The sequence below is a fragment of the Phascolarctos cinereus genome, unplaced genomic scaffold (genome assembly GCF_003287225.1).
Source record: "Phascolarctos cinereus isolate Bilbo 61053 unplaced genomic scaffold, phaCin_HiC Scaffold_1;HRSCAF=81, whole genome shotgun sequence".
NCBI lineage: Eukaryota > Metazoa > Chordata > Mammalia > Diprotodontia > Phascolarctidae > Phascolarctos > Phascolarctos cinereus.
In genome coordinates, this window is record NW_027555514.1 from 234,975,479 (window position 1) to 235,002,642 (window position 27,164).

Below are 27,164 nucleotides of genomic sequence, written 5' to 3' on the forward strand. Positions count from 1 at the left end.
TAAAACTGTTGTAGTTTGTTGGAAAGCAAAGAGTATAATGATTTGTGTCTGTAAAAACTCCCCATACCCTGTCTCCTGTTTGGACTGATATTTCTACCAGGTGGAGGAGTAGTGGATAAGATATTTGTAAAGCTTTTAGCATGGTACCTGGTACATAGTAGGTGCTATATAAAAGCTTATTCCATTCTTTTCTTATTCCTTTTTCCTTTCCCTACTCCCATGCATTCCTCTTATATCTGGTTCGTATATAGAATAGAGTAAGCATTTTCCCCACTCCATTCCATATTCCACTCTGCTGTCAAAGTAATCTTCTTAAAGTGCAAGTGTGGCCATGTTACCCTGCTCCTTCTATACAATGAAGTCCACTGGATCCCTATGACCTCCAGGATCATATGTGAAATGTTTGGCTTTTAAACCTCTTCAGTATTTTAGCCTCTTCTTACCTTTCTACAACTCACCCTCTTCCCTAAGCACTCTGAAATCCAATGACAGTGACCTCCTTGGGGTCCTCACCTGACACTCCTTTTCCCAATACAGATCCCATTTTTACTAGCTGTCTCCCGTGCCAAGAACTCTCTCCCTCCTCATCTCTGCTAAAGTTTACTCTGTGCAAGAAGCCTTTCCCAGTCCTCCTTAATCTTAGGGCCTTCCCAATGTTGATTATCTCTAATTGATACTGTTATCTCTCTTGTTCATGCATAGATGTTTGCATGTTGTCTCACCTGTCAGCCTGAAATCCTTGAGAGGAAGGACGATCTTTTGTCTTTCTTGGTATCTCCAGTGCCAAGCACAGTGCCTTTCATACAGTAGGTGCTTAATAAATGCTTGTTGACTGACACTACCTAGTAATTCCTGTACCTATTTCTTCTGTGTACGTTTGTTGTTACTTAGTCCTGTATGATTCTTCGTGATCCTCTTTAGGGTTTTCTTGGCAGAGATACTGGAGGGGTTTGCCATTTCCTTCTTCAGCTCATTTTGTGGATGAGGAAACTGAGGCAAACCAGGTGGTTGGAAGTGACTTGCCCAGATTCACAGAGCTAGTGTACGAGGCCAGATTTGAACTCAGGAAGATGGGTCTTCCTGATTACAGTCTTGGCACTTGAATCCATTGTGCTACCTAGTTGCCCCACTGTATACACAGTAAGTGCTTAATAAATGCTCATTGACACCACCTGGTAGTTTTGTACTTATTTCTTACATATACATAGTTATTTGCACGTTGCCACCCCCATGAGAATGTGAGCTCCTTGAGGGCAAGGACCGTGTTTTTGCCTTCTTCTATATCCTTTGTGATTAGCAGAGTGCCTGCTACGTAAAAGACTCATAATAAATGCTTGTCGACTTATTTTGATTTTGCTGTTTTTCTATATAAAGAAGCCCTAGAGAAAAATCCTACGGCGTTTCTACTCCAGATCATCGCTAGTGCAGTGCAAGTCTACAAAATCTGTTACGTAGCAGATTTTGTTTCAGAGAGAGGTAGGGGTGGTTATTTATTGAAAGTATGTGATTTTGTGTCCAAACAAAAAACAGGAACCAAAAATTAAAATACTTTTTTTTTTTAAAAGAACCGTGCGCAGAAGGCTGGGACGCCGGAGAAACGGCTTTGGGTTGATCCTTTTCGGAAGATACCTACCAATGAGCGTCCTTCTCCGCCCAAACACTGTTGCTATAGCAACTACCAAGCAAGGCTTCCCTTTGTCCTCCGGCCGTCAGACTACAAATCCCATAATGCCTCACTCAAAATGTCGTCCTCTCCCCCCCTTCCTCCCCCCCATCTCTGCGTGGGTTGGTCTAGGGGCCAGACATTAATGGCTGCTGTCGGCCCAGAGACGTGCAGCGCGCGCAAGCTGCCGCTCCTTTTCCGGCGGCTTCCGTCACGTCACATCCGTCTTGTCCTCCCGTCCCAGAGGTCTGACACGGGCGGATTGTTAGCGTGCTTGTGAGGTGGTCACCGGCGACTTCGGAATCATGGTGAGGCCCCGGCTTGGCTCCGCCACCCCTTCTCGGGGGAGGCTTGGACCCCCGCGCGGCCCCCGCCTCCCCTTCGCCTTCCTTTCTCCCTGCGCCCCACGCGGGCCCGGAGCCTCCCCGCACATGGCTGCTGGGGCGGGGCGGGCCGTGTGGCCTATCTCGGGGCCCTCTCCAGGCGCGGCCTGGCGGGCTCGGGCTTTGCTCGCCGAATGGGTCTGGGGAGTGGGGTGCGGGGCGGCAGCGTCTTCGGTGGGATGGGGAGGCCCGGTGTCCCCTCCCCCAATGCCCAGGCTCCGCGGCCGGGCCTGGCCTGGAGGAAAGAAACTTCTAGTGCGGCAGGAGGTGGGGCCTGCAGCCCCGGGGAGGTGGGGGGGAAGGTCTCTCCCGCTGCTCTGTCTCCTGCCCCGGCCTTCCTGGGCGCTGGCATCCTCTCACCTGGCTCCGGACACATCGCACCCCCGGGAAAATGAGCTTTCACGTCCCCTTACCTCGGCAATTTAAATAAGTAAAATGCGATGGAATTTGATGGGGCGCTGTGCCTGGCACTTTTGAATTCTTATTCCCATTTTCTCTGATGTGTAAAGCAAGCTTTAAAATTAGGTACCCCGCCCCCCGCAAAAATGGAACAGTCCTCTCCACCAGAGAAGACTTTATGCCAGCAGCCTTCCTCATTTTCTGCTAATTACTGCCTTGCTTCTTGTGAACATTTTAAAGCTTCAAAGCTTAAAAAAAAAACATTTTATAAGTTACAGTCTGGTTGGATTTGATTAAGGTTATGGGCTGCTGCATATTGTTTGCGTGATAAAAATGGGTCTGTGTACAAGAAAACATTTAAAATTTGGTTTTCAGTCAACAAAAAATATGTAAACATTTAAACATACGTGTATGTGCCAATATGTGTATTTTATGTAAACATGTTTATGTGAATATATTTTATCTCTATGTAATTTGCATGTTTACATTATGCATTTTACATTTCTATATGCGTATCTATAAAAATTTCACTTCCTGGTGCCGGGTTTTGTTTCTAGGCATCCCTTTCGCTTGCACCTGTTAACATCTTCAAGGCTGGTGCTGATGAAGAAAGGGCTGAAACAGCTCGTTTGGTAAGCTTTTCTTCTGCTATAATTTTGTTTTCTGAATTATCACTTTGATTATTCCTAGTAATTTCTGGTTTTTCTTTCTTTTTTAAACTTTAGTCTTCTTTTATTGGTGCCATCGCCATTGGAGATTTAGTAAAGAGCACTTTAGGACCCAAGGGCATGGTAAGAAAAATAGAAAACATTAACAGATTTTTAGAGATTTTTGGAATGATATACAGTAGTTTAAATTTGGTAGCCATTCGTGTTTTATGATGCAAGCTTGTGTTCATAAAAATTACTATTAAAAATGCTACTGAAAATAGTCTTTATAAAAATGATTTTTGAGTTAGTTACTGTTTGAAAGTAAAAGGCATGGTGTTGTTTGTTTGTGTAAACTATGAACTAAATTTGTTCCCTCCAGGACAAAATTCTTCTGAGCAGTGGAAGAGATGCTTCTCTTATGGTAACCAATGATGGTGCAACCATTTTAAAATCCATTGGTGTTGACAACCCAGCAGCCAAAGTTTTAGTTGGTGAGTCTGGAGAGAACTTTTGACAGTTTATTTATACTTTGACTGTGACTCCTATGAAATGTCTTTTTTTTTTTAATCATTAATTAACAAGATTTTATTTAGCACCTATAATATGTAATGTTCTGGGGATACAAACAAAAGAATGAAACGATCCCTTCTCAAGTAATTTACATAGTAACAGAGCAGACAAATATAGGTATATAGCAAATAGAATAAATGCAAAAAAGTTAAATATGAGGTATTTTGAGAGATGACATCAGTATAACAGTTTACTCTTCCATTTAATACTAATAACAAGAAAGACAGCTTGTATGGAGACTCTTCTATTACCCATTATCCTAATTCTGGTATAAAATGCAAAACATCTCAGTCTGGCATTGAAAGCTCTGTTACAAGCTGATTTGCACCAGCCTCTTCATATTCGTTTCGTACTATTCCTCTTCATGTAGTCTGCAGTCTGGTCAGATTGATTTGTTGGCAGGTGTAACTCATATATTCCATCACCTGCTTGTCTCCTCAGAGTGTGGGATAAAGTTTAAAGTACAGTGCCAGCACTGCTTCCTACTTGAAACATTTGTCAGTCTCCCCTGTTGGTATTATTAGTGTTCTCAAGACTACTTTGTATTACTTTTGTGGCATCTTCTTATTTGCTTTTATATGTGTGATACTTTTCTAGTGGACTGTCATGTAAGCTTCTTGAGGTCAGGGACTCTTAGGTTTTTTCATCTTTGTTTCTCTAGTACCTAGTAGCTACTTCCCTGGACACGTATTGTTTGATAAATGTTTGGTGGATTTAATTTAGATCCCTAAGACAAGTTCTAGAATTTAAGCTTCTCAGGGGTGGAGAATGTGAGTTATTTTGTGCACGGTTCTCTACATCTTAGGGATAGTTTATGGTTGTTGATGGCAAAAACAGCTTATTGCATTCTAGTAATGTGAGGCAGGGTCAGTTGCAAGATGTGAGGGCCTTAGGCAGTGGGTCAGATTTAGGAGGCAGATCAAAAACCTTTTCCTTTTTTAAAGATTATATAGATAACTTAAGAATTTTCAGGTTATGTAAATAAGTTAAATTTTTTTTTTCAGATATGTCAAGGGTTCAAGATGATGAAGTTGGTGATGGTACTACCTCTGTAACTGTGTTAGCAGCCGAGTTGTTAAGGGTAAGAAAGTCCATTCTTAGTAATTTCTGTTATAATTTATGTGGATATATGGATTGCAACTTAATGTAATACGTAGAGAGCTCACCAAGATAACCTGTATGGATTCAAGTTCTGCCTATGGTACATTATGGCTCTATGGAAAAATCACTTAACCTGATCTAAACAACTCTATAAAACTAAGTTGTAGGATCTGTTTTGACAAGAGAGTTTACTCTTTGGAAGCTCCCCATGACCAATGAAATCACAGATCCAAGGAGGAAAATATAAATAATGCTTTTGAATTTAACATTTTGGCTGCTATGTTATTTTACTATAAGAAGTTAGCCAGAATTGAATGTTCCCTCCCCCAAAGGAAAAAGAAGGAAAAAAAACTTTTGCAGTTTAAATGATGGTATCATTAAGCTTTTTTATTATTATTGTTTATTAAGGAAGCAGAGTCTTTGGTTGCAAAAAAAATTCATCCTCAAACCATTATTGCTGGTTGGAGAGAAGCTACAAAGGCAGCAAGAGAGGCTTTGTTGTTATCTACAGTTGATCATGGGTTCGTACCTTAAAATGTCTTTTTAACCAACATTTAATAATCTGGAGTATAAGTAATCCTTTTGGTAATTAAGTGGAAGAAATATATACTATTTGAAAAGTAAAATGAATTTTGAAAAATATTCCTTGGAAAATGACAGGTCATTTTTATTTCTGCTTTTTTTTTTTCATTTAGTTATGATGAAGCCGCATTCCGTGAAGATTTAATAAACATTGCTGGAACCACATTGTCCTCAAAGCTCCTAACTCATCACAAAGACCACTTTACTAAGTTAGCTGTAGAAGCTGTTCTTAGACTGAAAGGCTCTGGCAATCTTGAAGCTATACACATCATCAAAAAACTGGGAGGAAGTCTGGCAGATTCTTATTTAGATGAAGGTATGCTGTGTTTGCAATATTATAAAGAAAGGCTTGGATTATTAGATTCTAATCACTTAATGTTTGATGGTTTCTGTTTATGTAGTACTTGTTTATTATTCTCTTTAGGCAGACAATTTTGTATATCTTAAAGGAAAAAAAAACACTGCAAACAATTGTAATTTTCCTAGCAGTTTATCAGGTTAAGAATATAGTAGCCTTTTTTTCTGAGTTGAGGCATATTTCTCTGTAAAATCTATGGTACCCATGTAATACATACCTTAAAGTTGGGTGCTGAGTCCTATTTAAAGTGCCATTATGACACTAATGAAGCCAGTCATTTATGCCCTCTTTAGCTCATACTGCTTCCCCTATTAGATTGGCATACACTAAAAGGAGGGTATATATTCTCAAACAGATGTCTAAAATGGTGGGATTGTGATTTGCCTTAGAGAACAGGTTATCAGAGCTAAGAATCCAAGTCATCACGAAGTCAAACCAACTCCCTTTTGTTTTTTTTCAATTTAGGTTTTTTGTTGGATAAGAAAATTGGAGTAAACCAACCAAAGCGAATTGAAAATGCAAAAATTCTTATTGCAAATACTGGAATGGACACGGACAAAATAAAAGTATGTGGTTTACATTTATTAAAGTTGTCATTTATAATGTTTTAAAATTTATAACCCTAGTAACTTTATGTTTCTTTTCATTTAGATATTTGGTTCCCGAGTAAGAGTTGACTCTACAGCAAAGGTTGCAGAAATAGAACAGGCTGAAAAAGAAAAAATGAAGGAGAAAGTTGACCGAATCTTGAAGCATGGAATAAATTGCTTTATCAACAGGTTTGTATTTGATTGAAGGACCAACAGTTATTATACCAGCTTCATAATCTCTGCAAATCATGGGGATTAGGGGTGCAGTACCCCTGTGATCTGGAAAATCTGCAAAAAAAAAACCATGGCCTTCCCTTTATACCAGAGAAGTATGATTTTTTTTCTTTTATGAGGTGCTGATAGTACCTTATTGTAAAATTTGGGTATATTTATGGTGTTAAAAGATAAAACATGTTGACATTATAGAATACTATATATACATTTTATATGTTTCTGAATTTCTAAACTCTTCTGTGTCGTCTGCTGGCATGTCATTGTATAGAGAAATCTTGATGGGCAAAGTCATGATATGGAAGGGATAACTGCACATCTTAAGTCAGGCAATCAGGAAATTACAGTATAGCCCTCATGTTGCTATTGTATTACTATGATTACATGCATTGAAGATTCATTATTTCTGGAAATTGAAGGCTTGAGAGGGAAGCTTTAAATGTGTTAAATGGTGATAACTGAGTTAAGAATATGATTACAGCTCTAGTTTATACTTGAAAATATGAGATGAGGATGTATAGAGTAAGAACATAAAAAGTGAAGAGAATCGAACAAAGATTTAATATTGCGGATTTTGTATTTATATCAAGGTAAGCAGTGTGCCTTAGGAGGAAAGTAAAGTGACAATGTCTTTGAGAACTTCTCATTTAATTGTAGGTCAAACATTTGATGACTTGGGAAAAGTACATATTCATTATAAATGTAGATTGTTCTTTTGGTTCTGGTATGGATACGTTTTATATCATTGTGATTCAGTGCTTGTGTAAATATGAGGGTTTTTTTAAAGCATAATTTTCTTTTATTTGTAGGCAGCTGATTTATAATTACCCTGAACAGTTATTTGGTGCTGCTGGGGTCATGGCAATTGAACATGCAGACTTTGCAGGTGTGGAACGCCTAGCCCTTGTTACAGGTAAAGAAAAGACATTGAACTTAATGCATCTTATGCTTTAATCAGTCAGAAAATATTTATTTCTGAATAGTTGCTTGAAAGTTCCTCAAAGTAGAGGTGTGGATTAAGATTTAAATGTATCACTTCTCAATTGTGTTAAAATCAGCAGCACAAATGATAGGATGGAAAACAAGTACATTTGCATATGTATATTTGGACTATATTATAATTTTTTAAAGGACTATTCACTTTTTTTATGCAAAAGTTAAAATTTGCTTTTAATTCTCTGAGTGAATTCTGCCTGCATATATCTTCTCACCCTTCACCGTTTCCCGATTTCTTACCTTTCAGAATACCCAACTTCTTTCAAGGCTAAGCTTAGCTATCACCTCTTGGGAAAGCCTCATTTAATGCACTCTCCCTCCTTAAATTATGTTATATTAACTTATGTGTATACATGTTGTATTACTCAAATAGAATGTGAGTTCCTTGAGAACAGGGACTGTTCATTTTTGATCATTGTGTATCCTCAGTGCTTGGCACAGTCAGGCACAGTAGGCATTTCATGTTTGTTGATTGATCTAGGATAAAAATCCTAGCTAGGCTAACTACTAACCACTGGAGATTTTTGAGTTAAGAGAGTGACATGCTTAGAGATCTGTATTTTTAGAAATATCACTTAGGCCAGTGATTCTCAAACTTTTTTGGTTGCAGGACACCTTTATGCTCTTAAAAATTATTGAGGATCCCCAGCTTTGGTGGGTTACATCTATTGATACTTAAATTTAAGCATCTTAATGTTTTGTGAAAATAATTTTGACTTCCTAAGACCTCCTGAAAAGGTCTTGGAAACACCCAGGGGTCTCTGCGCCATATTTTGAGAACCGTTGACTAAAGATGTATGGGAAGGGTAAAGGGGAAGATGAGGTGGGGAAGGGAATAAGCCTATATGTTGTGCCTATTATGTGTTAGATAACAAATATTATTTCATTTGATCCTTGCAACAACAATGATGTTGGTGCTATTATTATTCCCATTTTACGGATGAGAAAACCGAGTCAGATTAAGTGACTTCTCTAAGGTCACCAGCTAGTAAGTGTCTGAGATTGGATTTGAACTCAACTCTTTTGACTCCAGGCAAAGTACTTCTAGCCACTATATATGGCATCAGTTGCCTCCAGTTAGAAAGATTAAGAAGTTGCTACAGTAGTCCTGGTGAGAGCGGTAAAGGCCCTGACCTAGGTTGTTAAGCATATGAGGATTGAGAAGGGGATGATCAGAGAAATGTGGAGGTAGAATTGACGAGATCTGGCAACTGATTAGACCTGGGAGATGGAGAGTGAGAGGTTGAGGATGACACCCAGGTTTGCAACTTTGAGAGACTTTAAGAAGATACTATTACTATTTTTGAAGGAAATAAAAATGTAAGGAAGATAAGTAGGTTTGGTGGAAAAGATTGAGAGTTCTATTTTGAACATGCCTCTGGGACAACCATTTGGAAATGTCCCATAGGTATTTAGTGATATGGAAATGGAGCCAGGAGAGAGGCTAGAGCTGGATATACAGCAGTGAGAATCCTGTATTTAGATGTCCAAGGGAGCTGAGGAGACCATAAAGAGAAGAGGGCCCAGGACAGACTTTTTGAGGGTACATAGTGCAAAGGGAAATGTGCTAAATGGGCAGCATTTTAAATGGAGATATGAATGATGGTCCAGCAGAAAAGACAGGACAGGAAGGAGGAGAACCAAGGGAGCCATGTTGGGAAAACCTGGACAAGAGAGGGTTTCCAGAAAGAGGATAATGAATAGTATCACGAGCTTCCCAAAGGTCAAAAAAGAATGAGGACTGAGGAAACTGTTGGACTTGGCATTTAAGAAATCATTGACAATTAGTACTAATAATAATTTGTTACATTAATCATTACATACTTCATATTGTGATATGCATTTCATAATCAGTAGAAGTGTTTGTCCGTGTTTGGGCATCCATTTCTAAATAGGAGTTTTAGATCTGCCATGCATTTAATCAGTGCAAATTTATTTTTATAGGTGGTGAAATTGCCTCAACTTTTGATCATCCAGAACTGGTAAAGCTAGGAAGTTGCAAACTTATTGAAGAAGTTATGGTTGGAGAAGACAAACTCATCCATTTTTCTGGAGTAGCACTGGGTAAACATACATGTTTTAGGGATGTATTTATAGCGTCTTATAAAATTTATTGTGTTATGGTTATATATGCTTTGTGTTAGAGTGTAAGGCAGTTTTAAAGCCCACTGTGGTTGTACAGAATTACTTGGGATTGAATTTTCCAGGCAGCTGAAATTAACTATTGAAGCCTGCAAATTGGTTTGATGGTTAACCTTTTGTGTGTGTGTGTGTGTGTGTGTGTGTGTGTGTGTGTGTGTGTGTGTGTGTGTGTGTGTGTGTGAGAGAGGCAATTGGGATTAAGTGACTTGCCCAGAATCACACAGCTAGTGTCATGTGCTTGGTCTGAGGCTGGATTTGAACTCAGGTCCTCCTGACTTCAGGGGCAGTGCTCTATCCATTGTGCCACCTAGCTGCCCCGATGATTAACCTTTTTGATTATCTTTCATAACCAAGAGTTTTTAACCTTTTTTGTGTCCTGGACCCCTTTGGCACTGTGGTAAAACCTGTGGACTCTTCAGAATCATGTTTTTAAATGCATAAAATACACAGAATTACAAAAGAAACTAATTATGTTGGGCTAAAGTTATCAGAACATAAAAACAAGTTCACAGACTTCAGGTTAAGAATCTGTGTTTTAAAACGTAAAAACTACTTTCCTATATATAGAATATAATGGAAAATATTTTCTTGATCATTTAGGAACAACATTATGAGCGTTGCTAATTGTTAAAAAAAAAGTGACATTTGATGTGCTTTTAAGGTTTATAAAGCACTTTATGTACATTGTCTCATTTCAGCCCTCACCAGAGCTCTCTAAGGTAAATACATAGGTACAGTCAGTTCTCACTTAATGTCAGTGGACCTTTCCATAGGCACAGACCACCCCATCCTCTTAAGGGGCACTGCCTTCTTCCACAACTCAGCAGTTTTCAGTTTCAGTACCCTGAAGCTGGAGCAGTTTCTATGTCTGGAGCATCAGATTTGCATAATACAAATTTATGTAAAGCAAGAACTGTCTGGGTTATTTTATAGAAAGGGAAACCAGTTGAGACTTGTCTGTGGTCAGTTATTTGAGTTCAGGCCTTCTTGAGTCTCATCATCTTCAGGTTGGTCACCAGGTGATAAATTTTTTCAGTCAGAGCAACCTAGAAGACTAAGGTAAAGGACTGCATACTGTTTTAAGGAGAAAGCACCTTCTCTAATTGAAGTCGTGCATCCTTTGAGCATTGTGTGCAATGAGCAGTATACCTGTAACGAATTGCTTTAGGATGTATTATAGGACTTAGAACTGGAAGAGAGGAAAACAATAGTCCAATCTCTCCCCAGCCCCTTTATACAAATAAGGAAATTGGAACAGTAGATAGTAGCACAGCCAAGAATTTAATCTGCTCCTCGTCGTTTAAAATTTTTTATACTTTTATTATGGTGTGTACTTAAAAGGGGGTTTGAACTTTTTTAGGACCTCACCTATCCTTGTGGTTTGAAAAAAAAAGTGCTTATTTTTGTTATTTTTATGTACATAAAATATGTTATATATTTTTGTTATATTAGGGACATTTCCTGCTCTGCAGATATAGAGGGAAAGAACTAGCCTAAAACTAGAACTTAGACTTACTGGTTGTCCCATTTACCATAGTGAGTTACACTGATACTTTGTCAGTTTTCCTTTAGTTTTCCGCTTTCCTCCCTCAACACCATTCTCCCAATTTGTGTGGACCTGACCTAATCAAAGGTTTTACTATTGGGTTCTTCCTAGGGCCCCTGAGCAAAGAAGCTACTTGGTAGCTAAGGTCCTAGAAAGATAGCTCTGACATTGGTTAACTTGTTTCATTTAGTAGACCAAGGACGTGTTCCTTTGTTGAACCCTGTATTCTTTTCTGGTTAGCTGTAGTGCATAAGTATGTTGGTATTTTGACGAAGATGGATGAAGTAAATATTGTGGATACAAATAGAATCCCTGTTCTCAATACAGATTAAGACAATATATAGGAGATAGCTGTTGGGCCAGGTAGAAAGACCTTAACTGTCCTTGGAGTGCAGTAGCAAAGCAGATGTTAATGTTTCATTTCCATTGATAAAACCATATTCGTTTTAGTTATCCCCTTGTCCATCAGAAGAACCAGTTGTTTGAAATGTTCTGTTTTACCAAGTGTTTATCTTTTGAGAGTACCTAATATGGGCTGTCTGTAGGACAATGCCAAGATCAATGCTGGGATTAGCTCATTAAATAATATCAAGTAGATATTGCATTGAAACTATAATTACAAGTGCAACAATGTTGGAGCTAAAAGAGACTTCAGAAAACATTTATTATGGTTCCCTTCATCTTAAAGGTGGATATAGCAAGGGATACTGAGGCCCAAAAAGTTTAAATGACTTGATTTCTCACACTTGTATATTTTCAGAGGAAAAGTTTTTTATTGCATTATGTTTATTTTTGCTATTGCACATCTTCTAATTTTAAGAAATCTACATTTATTTCCGACTTTTTGGATATTCATAGATTTTAAACATTGTTAAATTATGTGTTGGGTATGAAAGATTGAAAAAAAATGAAGTGGTTATTGTGTAAAGCACTATAGTAAATACTGTGGATACAAATAGAATAGAAAATAAGTATTTTCTTGTTTGGGGAAGAGGTTTTTTGTTTCCTTCTGGGAATGAGGAAGAAGGAATCCAGGGGCCATTTTTTATCCTTATCTTTGGCAATTTTTGCTTCACACTTAGCTATGAGAGATTGAAAAACTTGTGTCTGGAAGGACAGCAGTGAAGATGTATGTGTTGGTACTGGTTGGTCTAAAATCTAGTGTGTTAAGGGTAATTTTTGAGTGGGACTTTTGATTCAGAGTTAAGTAGGTGTGAAAGGAAATAAAGGAAGAAAAAGATCTTGGGGTGGTGATGCTTGAGATGATAAAGAAAGTTTGTTGTATTTTAGAGTTGGATTTATTAATGGCTTTAAAAGTGTTGTCTATTTTATTAAGTTTAGCTTTTCATTAATTGGATGTATTTTTTGGTATTAGTAAGGTGGGGAAATTCTTAATTGTCTGTTTGAACTCAGGCAGAGCCCAGCTATCTTGAATCTCAAAAAAAAAAAGCGGACTTAAAGTTAAGACCAAAGGTGTCAAACACATAGCCAGTAGGCTACATTGTTGCTTGCCACACTCCTGAGTAGATTAGAACCAGTTTAAAATGTAATTGGGAAATGTTTAACAAAATAAATGAAAATATAGTATAGATAATGGTAATCGGAAGGATTTCTTACTGTGCAGTTTCGATTTAGGTTCGGATCTCAAGATATAATGACACGTACTCAGTGTAATCTTAACAAATAATCATTTATTTTACAGTGATTAAAGCAAAACACACACATAAAGATGAGAAAAACATTCAATATAATAAGTAATAATCAAAATAAAGAAAAGGGGGAATAAGAAAAGAAAGGATACACACTCACTGACCAGGCGAGCTCAAATACCTAATAGACCGGGGATACTGAAGACCGGCCAAGAGGTCTTGGTCTGGGAGGCCATGGAGTTGCATCCCGCTCCCACTCAGCAGAAGCCATGCACGTGTTCCGCTTCTGACCACAACAGAGATTTGCTCCCTATCTCTGACATCAAAGTACTCCGAAGATCCCTTTTCAAATGACCCCTTTTATATCTGTGTAAACCAGGAAAAGACAATCTTGATATTTTGTTTTGGGTATGTATCCCTGGTGAGTGCTCACGTCCAGGCACGCACACATCCTAACAAAGGTTTCCAAATTCCTATTTGTTGTGTAAGTCTCCAAGGAGTGATCAATTCCTTGCACAGTTACACACCTTTCTCAAGAAAAATGTTCCTTGAGATGAATTGCTTTCTCAGGTAACACAGTTTGTTGGTTATTTAACGTTCCATCTCCTTGGTCACCTCCGGCATGCATGGTGACTCCTATTTATCTTTATGTCAGGTCATCAGACAGTTACACGGGGGCTAGGGAGGGTCTGTCCTTTTCAGTTGCCCTTACAGTAATGTTAATATGTGGTTTTCCAAGTCATTGTGCGGCCCTCCGGGGTTTAGTGGCTCAGTTTCTGTTTGACTTTGGTACTGCTTATTCAGTGTCACACAATCAAACTACAAAAAAAAATTTTATAAAGCTAGAACTGAATCAAGTTTATAAGGCTACAAGTCATTCCCCAGTTTGTAAATGGTCAAACAATATGAACAGGCAGTTTTCAGAAATCAGTTATCTATAGTCATATGAAAAAATGCTCTCGTGGATAGAGCACTGGTCTTGGAGTCAGGAGGACCCGAGTTCAGATCCAGCCTCAGACACATTACACTTACTAGCTATGTGACTCAGGACAAGTCACTGAACCCCAATTGCCTCGCCAAAAAACAAAACAAAACAAAAATGCTTTCAGTCACTATTGATTAGAGACGTGCAAGTTAAACCAATTCTGAGATACCATTTCCCACCTATCAGATTGGCTAATATGACAGAAAAGGAAAATGACAAATTTTGGGGATGGGAAAACTGGAGCTCTAATGCACTATTGATGGAGTTGTGAACTGGTCCAGCAATTCTGGGGAACAATTTGGAAATCGCTGTATCAAACTGTCTATGCCCTTTGATCAGGCAAAACTATCACTCGGTCTGTATCGCAAAGAGTTCATAAAAAAGAGAAAGGGGAAATGTTTATAGCAGCTCTCTTTGTGGTGGCATGGAATTGGAAATGGAGAGGATGCCCATCCATTGGGGAATGGCTGAGCAAGCTGTGGTATAGGATTGTAATGGAATACTATTGTGCTGTAAGAAATGATAAGTAGGATGATTTCAGAAAAATATGGAAAGATTTACATGAACTGACGCAGGGTGAAGTGAGCAGAACTAGGAGAACATCGTACACAGTAGCAGCAATATTGTGTAAGGAACAGCCCTGAATGACTTACCTATTCCTAGCAATACGATGACCCAAGACAATTCCAAAGGACTCATAATGAAAAATGTTTTTTGTCTCCAAAGAAAAAACTGGTGGCATCTGAGTACTGACTAAAGCATAGTATTTTCCCCTTCCTTCCTCCTCCTCTTCCTCCTTCCTTTTTTTCTCTCTTCACCTCCCCCCTTTTTTCTTTCTTTCATTTGAATTTTCTTCCACAAAATATGATCTATGTAATAGGTCACATTACATTCCATGTAATATGGAAATACATTTCACATAATTGCTCACGTGTGACCTGTATTAGATTGCTTACTGTCTCAGGGAGAGGTGAGGGGAGTCATAGAGGGATAGAATTTGGAACTCAAAACTTAAAAAAATAACGAATGTTAAAAGTTGTTTTTACATGTAATTTGGAAAATAAAATAATATAAGTGTGCTTAATTCTTTTGGTGTTTCTTCTTAGGTGAGGCTTGTACCATTGTACTGCGTGGTGCCACACAGCAGATTTTGGATGAAGCAGAAAGATCCTTGCATGATGCGCTTTGTGTTCTTGCTCAGACAGTGAAAGATCCTAGGACTGTTTATGGTGGTGGTGAGTATCGTATATTGTTACCAAGTATTTTATATTGTCTTTTCAGGATTATAACAATTAGATTTGTATGTATTATTAATTAATTAATTTACTTGTTTTTAGTATATCTTGTGGGGACTTTTATTTCTGTTTTTTTTCCCAACACTGTTTTGCAAAATATTTTAAGTGATGGGTTCATCTGATAAACTCATTACTCACTGGCCCTGTGTTTAAAGACAAGAATAGTAGGAATTGTTCTTTGTTTTTTAGGTTGTTCTGAGATGCTGATGGCCCATGCTGTTACAGAACTTGCCAACAGAACGCCAGGCAAAGAAGCTGTTGCAATGGAGTCTTTTGCTAAAGCTTTGAGAATGGTAAGTCGTGTCTTACGGGAGGAGCATTGTTTTCATGTTGTTTTTAAAATTGTAGCCAGAGTGCTTTCATCAATAATACAAGACATGTGATGACTGAAAAAAAATATGGTCCTAATCCTCTTTAGAGAGAGAAGGGATTTTGTGTTTCTAAGCTCTTAACTTACTGGTTATGGAAAGCTGTGTTAATTCATTAAGACACATGGACTTTCTTTTAGTGAAGCAGGCACTCACTGTTTGCTCATTTCTTTGTGTAGCTGCCAACCATTATAGCCGACAATGCTGGTTATGACAGTGCAGATTTGGTGGCTCAACTCCGTGCTGCCCACAGTGAAGGACGAAAAACATACGGACTTGGTAAGAAGCCAATATTTCTTGGTTGAATTGACTCTTGGAGCTTTGTACTGGGGTGGTTAAATGAAATCTGTGATTTATACAGTTCTTTAAGTGCTAAGAATACTTCACAAATACATATTCTGATGGGGTCTCATAATGACACTGAAAAAGAATGTTAAGGAGATTGTTATCTTCATCTAATGAATTTGAACTTGTGCAGAGTCATTCAGTTTACTTATGGGGTTAGGTATTGCATTTAAGATTCTGTGAAGAGCGCTGACTGTATATACTCTTTTCTCAGAAATCATCGTTGTATAGTTTTATAGTATTTTAACAAACTTTAGCATTAATTTAGGGTTGATTGGAGTCCAGAGAAAAATTAAGCAGATTTTTAGGAGAGATAGGTGATTACATGAAAGACCCAAGTGGGCTTGTGGAGTAAGAAGAGAGGGTATAGAGGCAGTGGGTGTAAATGGCTTTTTCTAGGAGTTGGGCTGAGAGAAGGAGGAGAGATTTGGGATGAATACAGGGTACTGATTATTATGGGTTAAGAGAACTCTAAAAGGCAAACCCAGATGAAGAGAATAATTTAACATTAAATGCAAGCATAGCTTCAGAAAGAAAGAATAAGGACTCCAGAATAGGTGATGTCAACACCTCAGGGCCCTCCAAAAGTCCTGAAACCAGCACTCACCTTGTAACACAAAAAAAAAAAAGAAAACAGGTCCAGGTCCCTTACTTGTCTGTCCCAGGTGACTTGTCTGTGGAGAGAAATAATGTAGTGCCTGGGCATCCTACACTAGGGAGCCTCAAAGCCCATGACCAGCAAGATAGTTGAAATCCTGTCAGGGTATATCTGAGATGTAGCAGGGGATGGAACTGACTCCTGGTTGGTGCTTGTTCAAAAAGAAAACTACAGAAATGGTCCTGGCATCAGCTGACCTGCATTAGGCCAGTAGGAGACAAAGGCAGAAGTAGATATTGTGGTAGATACATACAGAATTTCAGTGGGGCAGCTATAGTAATTTCTACATTCCAGGAACTGGACAAGGCAGAAAAAAAAATGAAATGAGGTCTTAAAAATGAAATTAGAAAATGTCATAGCATCTAAGTAAATGACAGATAAGTTAATCAGATTACAGGGGGAAATGGACAACAAAACTATAATAGTTGGACTCCTTAGTATACTTATTTCAGAACTAGACAAATGTCAGAAGATAAAAGAGGAAAAAAATATAAAGACCTGAAGGTAATTTTTCAAAAGTTAAATGATGATAGGCCATTGGTGGTTACAAAATGGCAACTGAAAGGAGTGTACATATTTCTTACCTTTGTTTATGGCTCCTTTACAAAAATTGACCAGTGTGCTAGGGCATAAAAACTTCAAAGCAGATGCAGAAAAGCAAAAATAGTAGTAGACACATCCTTTATTGATGAAAGATGTAGTAATAACTATAAAGTCATTTGGACAAAGACTTCATACTTTTAAATGAAGGCTAAGTGGGATAGAGTTGAGGAAGACAGAAGGATGGGAATGGGAGAACAAGAAAATTGGGGGACAGGGCATAATTTACTCTGATGTAGCTAGTGATTAATGAAGGGTTAGAAGGAGAGTAAAAGTGATGGGAATTTGCAAGCCTTAGGGGTAGGAGTGGATGGTAGATTAATTGTTGCAGGGCAAAAGGACTTCAGCTCTTGGTTTCTGCCAGTTCTTCCAAGCTGCTCCAATGAAGGGCAGTATTGCAGGGTTAGAGAAGAACACCAGATCTGATTTGGAGGGGGCCTAAGACATTGGTTGCCCTTACTTCTCCCATGGGCTGGGTTAAAACTTTTGGAATACAAAGCGGTCAGTAGGAGAAAATGCATATTGCCGAACTCTTAGATCAACACGAGTGAGGAAGAACAGATCAGTTAATTGGTCATGCTGTTAAATAAATAGAAAAGCAATAGTTATTTTCAAAAAAGAAAGAAAGAAAAAACATTGAAAATAGCAGTTCTGAAAATTAAAGGGGAAAATATGGTTTTGTGTATAATCCCTCCCCTTGTGTTGTGCTATGTATGTGAAAATCCTCTTTTGGTGTTCAAGTTAAAAATAGAGAATAAAATTTAAAAATATATTCTGTGGTAGACAACAGAAAAGGTTCTCTTAGTGGAAAGCCCAGTTTTATTTCATGCCACAGGAAGAACCAAGCAATGATCTGATTAACATAGCTAGAAGGGAGACATCTCATGTGATATATATACATCAATGAAAAATGATCACCTTGTGTTCTGTAACTTAATTGTTGGAGGATCAGTTCCAAATTGCATGACTCAAGTTTGACAGTCTCATCTTCTAATGATTAGAGAATGACATGGAAAAGTTTATTGAGTATTCTTTTCTTGGAAGGAAGACATCTGACATCTGTATATCCTTAACACTTCTAGCAGAAAGCTTGCATCCAGGACATCCTCATTGGTGATTATTTGCCAAGATAAAGCTTTGGGGAGTGCACCAATGTTGAGTACTGGGGCTTGGTGGTCTCGGTCTCTCTGATCTGTGGTATACTGGGTTGTAAATTCCTCAAACAACTTAATGAAAGCAAGACACTGGCCTTGCAGGAAAGAATTCATGAAATGAGTGTTTCCTAGATTGATACCAGAACAACAGGACGTTTTTAGTGCCTCTCCCTTTCCATAGTGGGACACCAAAGCACACATCTGCTACTAAGGGAGCTGCAGTAATCTCACATCTAACTCCTCTCCAGTGTATTCAACACTTCATACACTGAGGGTGATACCTCCTTGAAGGAAGTATTGGAGGTTCCTTCTCAGCTCTGCAAGGGCTTAGCAGCTCCCCCTACACTGAGAGTGGGAATACAGCCCTTGCCTAACACTCAGAATCCTTCCCACCTCTCCCCTACCCCTAGCTTTATTGGCAAAAAGGAGCAATTGCTAAGGCTAGAGCCTGAGGTTGAGGGTCCATGCTGTTTGTTTTAAAGAGGAGAAAAATGCAAGCTGTCAACAACCAGATGAAAAAATGCTCAAAATCATTAATAATGAGAATTGCAGATGAAACTAACTTTTGAGGTTCCTCACATTTGTCAAATTGGCAAAGGTGATAAAAGAAAATTATACTTGTTGGGGATGGAGGAGCTGTAGGATAGAGATACGCTGATAGACGTATTGTTGCAGCTGGGAACAGTAGGGGCCATCCGTCACTTGGGGAATGGCTGGGCAATTTTGATCTATAAATAATAATGATGGGTCATATCAGGGAAATCAGGGAGGCTTGTGTGAGCTAATATAAAGTGAAGAGAAGAAATCCAGAAAAACAATTTATAAAATTATTTCAATAATGTAAAGGAAAACAGCTTGGGAAGATGTCATTTTGATCAGTGCATTGACCAGTCTTGTTTCCAGAAGACTAATGATGAATCATGCTTTGTATCCCTTGATAAGAGAGGTGATGAACTGGAGGTACAGAATGAGTCATATGTTTTCAAGCAAAACCAATAGATATTTATTCTGCTTGACAATATTTGTTGGGACCGGGGTGGGAGGTGAGGGCTAGTTTTGGGGACTAATGATGGGTGTTGTTAATAATATAGGGGAATAAGTGATGCATTTGGAAAATAGAAGGGAGTTCAGAAAAGAAGTATGTTAGTATCATGTCAGATTTAGTCTACTTAACACCCATTACACAAGTAGTTCATTACATGGTTTTTCTGTTCTTTGCATTTTGAAATGTTTATGATTGCTGGTGATCATATTTTTAAAAAAGTAAATCTTAAAGTCTCAGAATATTGTCTTCATGTTTGCAGTTAAGGGTATTGAGGCTCAAAGCAATTGTCTAATGATCTATTTCTAATCTCAAGCTTCAAGTGACTTTTTTTATTCAGGGCTCAATCCTGTCACTTATCTTGCAACAGTTTAATGCTATTTTAAATCTATTCTTTTTATCTTTTACCATGACTGACTAGAAGAACAGGGAACAGCATTCAATTTAAACAAGAAACAAGGAATTCTTAATATTTACATCATTTTTATTAAAAAGCACCCTAATCTCCTACAGTTTTGTCCCTGAACTACACAGACAGTAAAATAACTGAAACAATTTGTGTGTGTTGGCGTGGCACAAAGTATTGTTTGCATAGATAGGTGGGTAACTGCTTTTGCAGATAAATATTGCCATATTTTATAGAGTTTTTGTCATTTGTTTGAGGCTAGATCATGATCACTTTTCCAGATTGCAAATATCAACTTTGTTCACCATGGGAACAGATGCAGAATCAAAATAGGTTTTTTTGTTTGTTTTTGGTGAGGCAGTTGGGGTTAAAGTGATTTGCCCAGGGTCACATAGCTAGGAAGTGTCAAGTGTCTGAGGCCACATTTGAACTCAGGTCTTCCTGACTCCAGGGCCAGTGTCTATATACTGCACTACCTAGCCTCCCCAACAGTTTTATTTCTTAAACATATCAAATGATCAAATGATGACACTGACTTTTGTCACTTGGAAATTGCAATAAGTAGTATAATTGAGAATCCAGGGTGGCAGAGTGTTTGGAAACTGCCACATATATATATATATATATATATATATATATATATATATATATATCACCTTGGAAATTTGGGTGGAAGTCATTGGGATTTTGGAAAGTCACCTTTGGTTCAGTATAAGGGAGAACTTTCTCTAGAACTATTCAGTACTGGAATAAGGAGGCTGCATGGTATAGTGAAAAGTGAACTGAACTTGGAATCAGCTGGCTTGAGTTCAAATATCTCTGTCATAAGTTTACCTGTGTGACCTTAGGCTAATCATGTAACCTCACTGGGCTTCAGTTTCCTTATCTGGAAAATGGTTGGACTAAATGGCTGACCTGTAAGATCTCTTCAGTTCTAGGTCTTTTGATTCTGTCGTCCATTATAGTTGGGTCTCCACTAATGGGGGTGTTGGAGCAGAGACTGGGTGACCACTTGTAAAGAATATTTCAGAGAGAATTTCTGCATTGGGAGAGATTGAACCTCAAAGTTGCTGTCAGTTTCATGATTGTATAAATCTTTGATAATTCATGACATATAACATCTTGAGAGGAAAAGGACACTGAAATGCCCTTGAACTGAGTAGAAGTAATTTGAGTTTTATCTATTTGTGGATTACCTGGCTGACAAGTGGCTCCTCTGGCAATGGGAGCTTGCTGATGGTGCCACCTGCCTGGGGCAGCTGCTTCAGGGATGCTGTGTCCACTGGCTTGGAAGCTTTATGTGCAGAGTCTATTGACTTGACTAATAAAAATTTATCAAGTTGAATTATATGATGGACTCATTTAAGGCAGCCATTGAAGATATATAATTTTTTCTGTTTTCAAATTAGTTTGATATCTACTTAAGAGAAGGAAAAGTACTCCATGATGTTGGTTTTGTAGGTGGTGCTTTACAGTGCTTTCTTGAGTACTTAGCCCTGGATGAGGATTTTAGATCAGCAAAGCTAGAAATAGCTTGTGTAATTTGTTATCAGAAAATGCTGAAGAGTATATAAAGGATGGTATAATCAAAAGCACTTGTAAATTTTGGTCAGAAAATGGATACATCTTACTGTCATTTCAAATTTAAGTCACATTGGACATTTCATATGTCTCTCTTACCTCAGTCATCTCTCCTGGAGGCAGCTTACAACTCTGTGCCTGACAGCCCCAGCAATAAGTGTCCCTTCTCCACCCCAAAACCACCTGCATCCTTTTCAGCCATCCATCCATCCAGCAAAGTGAACCTGTGCGGACTTGACCTGCCACCTGTCTTTGTAGGTGCTCTAGCCCTTCATCCTGGGCAGCCATGGCTTCTGAAGACTGTCAAAAGATAATTGTCTATAAGATCCAAACAGTGACTTGACTGCAATGCTCACTTGGCTGAAATACAGGACAGCTCAGAACCTCGTAATACGAATGTCTTAAAGCTAGTCTTGCAGACTAGTTATCAGATAAGATTCCTCCAACAACCTGGTCTCAATTTTCTGCCTCTCTTAAATTATGAAGGAGTCTTTAGTGATTGTTTTGTAGTAATATTAACAAAATAACATTTGGAAAGCTTACAATCTAGGACAGACAATGGATTTATTTAAATCAGAGTGGCTAGGTAGCACAGTAGATAAAGCACCTGCCCTGGAGTCAGTCAGGAGGGCCTGAGTTCAAATATGGCCTCAGATATTTGATACTTGATAGCTCTGTGACCCTGGGCAACTTATTTAACCCCAGTTCCACCCCCACCCCAAAAAAATCAGGCAGTGTGGTTTCATGTTCCATAACTCTTCTCACCAAAGTCCTTGTTTACTTTCCAATAGTTCAAAGTCAGGAACTGATGATGGCTTTATCCTTGCATGTGGCACCACAGGAGGCGTACTTCCATCTGCCTTGCTGTACCTAAGGACAGTTGGGCTTTTACATTGTTTTGCCATGGAGCTGTATTCTCTCTTTCGATTAGAATATGAATTTTCTGAGGATAGGGCCTGTCTCCCTTTTCTCTTGGTATCTCTAGCACTTAGTACGTTACTTGATATGTGGTGGGGGCTTGTTACAAGTCAATAATTTGCCTAGGTGACTTTATTGTTAAGGATAATAATGATCATATCCAGGTAAGTATAATGGGTGGTTCATTCTTAATTAAAAAAGAAATCTGAGGCTTATAATATCATTCTTTGTTGTGTGAAGGGTAAAGATTTCCAAAATTTTAACTAAAGTATTGTAACCTAATATTTTTATTCTCTTAAGATATGAAGGAAGGTACTATTGGAGATATGGCTGCACTTGGTATAACAGAAAGTTTCCAAGTGAAGAGACAAGTTTTGTTGAGTGCGGCTGAAGCAGCAGAAGTAATTCTTCGTGTAGATAACATTATTAAGGCAGCACCAAGGTATTGTGCATCTTTGAATTATTGGAGGATAGTATTTAGAAATATTAGTAACATAGTATCATTCATTCACTATAAATTTATTAAGAGCCTTACACAGTGCTGGGTACTGGGGGAAATAAATAAGACAAAGAGCCTGTTAATTTCAAACTAAGAGATGTACAGAATTCTTAAGTACATCTTAATATTCTTTTACATGCTGCTTTCTATTTTTTTCTTAGATATGTATCAAAACTTCATTAGACAAAATTAGTATTTTAAAAAACCCACAAATCTGATGAATTCTCTAGAGACACCAAAACAATTTTAAAATTTGTGAATAAGAGAAAAAAGATTGGAACATGCCAAGATTTCATTGTGTAGAGACTAAAATGTTAAATGCTCCCTACCTTTCTGCCCAAGATCTAATTTCAACAGCCCCAATTGGTTTGACTTAGAGAACTCCTTGCCCGCTTACAGAAATGGGTTCTTTGAACTCATTAGTAAATCTGGAAAAGTCTGTTTATTATTAATTCTTTACTTTAAAAGCAATATTCTTGTCTTGTGAGATACTTGAAATTGTATTTAATAAAGTGCTTAAGTAGACTAAGTTGTCTTAACTTATCTTTAAAGATTTTTCTCTTAAAATGTCTTGGGCCTTGAAAGGGGAGAAAACCCAGTTTAGTGGAGAAAGAAAAGATTCAAATGGAGATATTGATTACACTATAATCCATAATCACATACTACAGTGAAGTTACATAGAAGCAGCGCTGGACACCAGGCTGGACTCTACTTCCAGCTGGGTTGTGAGGCCCTGAAAAGGGATCCTGGCCTCTGATACTGTTTGCTCATGGCAGAATGAGAGGTTGGACAAAATGAGTCCAAGACCCTGTGATTTAAGAAGGGGTTGGGTTAGAGGAGGGGATTATGAGGAAATGCCATAAAAATATGCCGCTTTTAGTTACTCTGGGGGTTATTCATGAGGTGTCCGGAAGGCAGGTCATGACTGGGAGATTACAGTGAGTCCATTTTGAGGCCTTTTCATATTTTGTTAAATCTTCCCATTATTGTTCTTTAACTTGAAAAGTGGCCTCAAAACAAATGAAATTGTTGCATGATTAAAACATTCCTAGCATGATGTAAAGGGAAGGAACACTAGATTTGGAATTAGAGGACCCCCAGGCACATCATAGCCCTGTTGCTCTAGCATGGCCACGCAAATCCCCCTTCTGCTCGTCTGGATGTCCAAAGTGGCTTGTGGTCTCCCAGCTCTGAATTGGTGGTTTTCTAATCTAATCGTGTAGCCTCAGTAACTGGTAAGATTTGCTCACAAATAGAGAGCAAAGCCTTCATGCACCCCAAATTAGAGATGTGGTTTTATAAGCTAATTAAAATATTCCACATGGTTTGTCTTGTAATAAGGGAACTGGGTATCTTGCCAAAGGAAGATAATGTTAACACATTCTGCTGGATAAGTTTGGGGTTCATATGTCACAAAGTTGTAGTTGAGTGACATTTTGGTAAGGGGCGGAAAGAGGTTCAATGAGTAATTAGATGAGCCTACAATACTCACTGGATTTAAGGTAGTCAATGAACAGCTACAGAATTTTCATTGTACAATACGCTAATGACTTAATTTCCGCTAATGAAAACTTTACATTTTTAGTTTGGCTTTGTATAGCAATTTGGTCTATGGGGAAATACAATTGTTGTGTTGCATCCAAACTTTTTTTAAAAAGTCATTGCTATGGAATATTATTATTATTTTGGTTTTGTTTCTGTAGGCTAAGTTTATATAGCATATACTAGATTGTATCATGTGCTCCCAACTAATTTGTTAAGGGGTGTATGTTCTGCTGGTTTCCAAGCAGTGATACCTAAGAGCATAAAATATTGTGTTTGAAAACTAAATCTTTTTAAAATAGTTTTATTATTTTTCATTAATAATTTGACAGAAATTTTAATAGATTTTTAGAATTTTGGGTGAAGGAGGATGATCTTTTAAAATGACAGGGCAGTATAGGATTGTAGGATTTTTGGAGCTGACAACACTCATCTGCTATCTGCCCACCATCAAACTGCTAGTTCACATTTTCCAGTGTAGACGAATGCACTAAACACCCTTTGAAGTACCATATACAAGTAGTATCTTATTTATTTTGTGAAATTCTCTAGTTTCACTTAAATGAATTTTACAGATAACTGAAGTATATCTAAACCATTTCCATGTTCTAATTCATTCTAGACTTCCATGCCTTCTTAAAGCATGAATAACATGATAAAGTTTGGATAACTGACATCAGTTCTGAGCATCACTTACAGAATGAAGCCCAGACTTCTCATTCTGGCATTGACTTGTTTCCATTCTCCACTCCCATGTAGTCTGACTTCCGCATGCTCTGTTTTCCCATCTCTGTGACGTTTCTCTTCTCTAGCATTCCCTGCTGACAGACCCCTCTCTGCTTCTGTCTGCTGGCCCTTCCTTTATTTAGCAGCCCAGCTCAGGTCCTGCTTGCTCCAGCTCGGCAGCCCGCTCTTGTCCTTTTCTGAGCTCCTATAGCGTGTGGTGGATACCGCTGTTGGGACTCAGGAGTCCTTGAGTGATTCTCTCCCACCTAGCTTGTTAGGGTTCATTTTGCTTGTATCTTATATATTCCTGTTTTTCATTTTAGAATGTAACTTCCTTGAGGGCAGGGACAATTTTTACTGCCGCCCCCCCCAAAAAAAAAGATCCTTTCCTCAGCTTAGCACAGTCTGGTACATACTAAGCAATTAACACATGCTTAAAGAATGACTTAGTCCTTTCTTCCCACCTCACGGATTTGTTGTGAAGAAAGGGCTTTTGTAAACAATGAAAAAATTGTTATTCTAAGCATGTGTATTGTTTCCTACTGAACTGTAATCTTATTGATGGCAAATTGCATCATCTCATTTGTTTTTATCCCCAAGACCTTGAAGTGTGGCCTGAGCTTGGTAGGTGTCCAGTTATTGGTTAGTCATTGTAGTGCAGGGATGGCCTTTCAGTTGTAGGCTGCTCGAAGCTCCTGCACTAACTGGTGCCCTAGTCTAGTCTCTCAGCTTTTAGGTTTGCATGTCTGTTTTTCATTGTTTTCTTGTTTCCTCCTGTGATTCCTGTTACTTCTGTTGTTAGAATACCTGCCACTAACCTCTATTCCTTTACTCCAAATAACCTGCATCTTGTAGAAAGTAAAACTAATTTTCTTTAGACTGTTTTAACATTGCTCATATATTTATACTTCTTCAAAAGGAAACCAGTAGAGCAGTGGATCTGTGAGTTCTTTAATAGAGGTATTCAAAGCAGTGAAAATTGCGATACATTAATGGCCTTGCCCATCATGGCCATTTTTCCATGTTCTCCCATGAATCAGTCTGTCCACAAGCGTTTCTACCATGAAAAATCCTCTTGACACTAAGTGAATACCAAAGAACAATGTTTTTGTTTAATATAAATAGTTTACTGTTTGGACAAGGACTTGGAAAATCCTCAACATCAGATGTCTACATTCAGTAGATTTTTTGATAATCCCTATCAAGAAAGTGGTGTTATGGGTGTGAAAATAGCTTTCTTAAACAGAACAGTCTTATGATGGTTTTAGTCAAAATAGGATTTGTTAAAGGCCAGGCTTTATGATTAAGTTTGATTAAAATCATGCCTTTTTGTTTTTTGGGTTCTTTTCCTTTTCCCATAATTTTACATGAATTGCCTTGTGGTTGATGTTGAGTTTTATTTTTTTGAAAGGCGCAGTGGGAGTGAGGAGGAAAAGAAAAGTCTTAGGATTTATTAAGAAAGGCTAAAGTGTGATATTTTATTAAAGACTTTTTTTCCTTAAATAACATTTATCTCATAATTTTTTTACTTCTTAAATTATTTATTTACTTGCAGAAAACGTGTGCCAGATCACCATCCATGTTAGACATTCCCATATCCCAGAGGACTCTGGGGCCAACTATTTCAATAACAAAGTTGTTGGAGAGAAGTGCACCTCTCAAGGAAGAAGAAGGAACAGAAGCTTATCTGAGACAAAGCATATCCATAAATTTGGACATTTAAACTGACTATTTCAACGTGGATCTAATTTATTTGCTGTTTCATTTTCAGATAAAACATAGAGTTGATTTTGTAAAAGTTCATTTCCTCCTACTGTGCACTGAAATAAAATTTCCAATGTTTACCTTGCTTTTAATTTGTCTTGTGTTATAAGTCTTGTGCTAACCATTACCTAATGTAATAAAATAATTGGAGAAAATGTTCTGTAGTTCAGAGTTTAGATAGATTAATGATAGTCCTACCCACCAGCTCGTGTGAGCTAGTTGTTTGGTTCAATACTTTGTTATCAGCTAAAATTGAAATATTCAATAAATCAAGATCCAATTATTACTTCAGTGTTGTGGCGAATCCTTCCACAAAATTTATGTTGTATTTAATTATTATTTGGTTTCTAAACTGAGATGGAGGGGGGGGAAGGGAATAAGTATGGTGCCTACTATGCTAGGCGCTTTTTGAGGTGGCTTG

The 27,164-nt window shown here is 38.0% G+C and overlaps 1 protein-coding gene across 1 annotated transcript; it reads left to right on the forward strand.

Moving 5' to 3' along the window:
* The first annotated feature begins 1,863 nt into the window (after positions 1 to 1,863).
* On the forward strand, positions 1,864 to 27,029 carry CCT2 (chaperonin containing TCP1 subunit 2). Its single transcript, XM_020990239.1, has 16 exons — positions 1,864 to 1,971; positions 3,003 to 3,077; positions 3,171 to 3,236; positions 3,475 to 3,586; positions 4,670 to 4,746; positions 5,175 to 5,287; positions 5,462 to 5,664; positions 6,172 to 6,272; positions 6,358 to 6,485; positions 7,337 to 7,440; positions 9,468 to 9,587; positions 14,952 to 15,080; positions 15,330 to 15,433; positions 15,688 to 15,787; positions 22,513 to 22,654; positions 26,535 to 27,029. Exons 1-16 carry the CDS (start codon positions 1,969 to 1,971, stop codon positions 26,563 to 26,565), a joined length of 1,608 nt encoding a protein of 535 aa, XP_020845898.1. The 5' UTR covers positions 1,864 to 1,968; the 3' UTR covers positions 26,566 to 27,029.
* Positions 27,030 to 27,164: the final 135 nt, after the last annotated feature.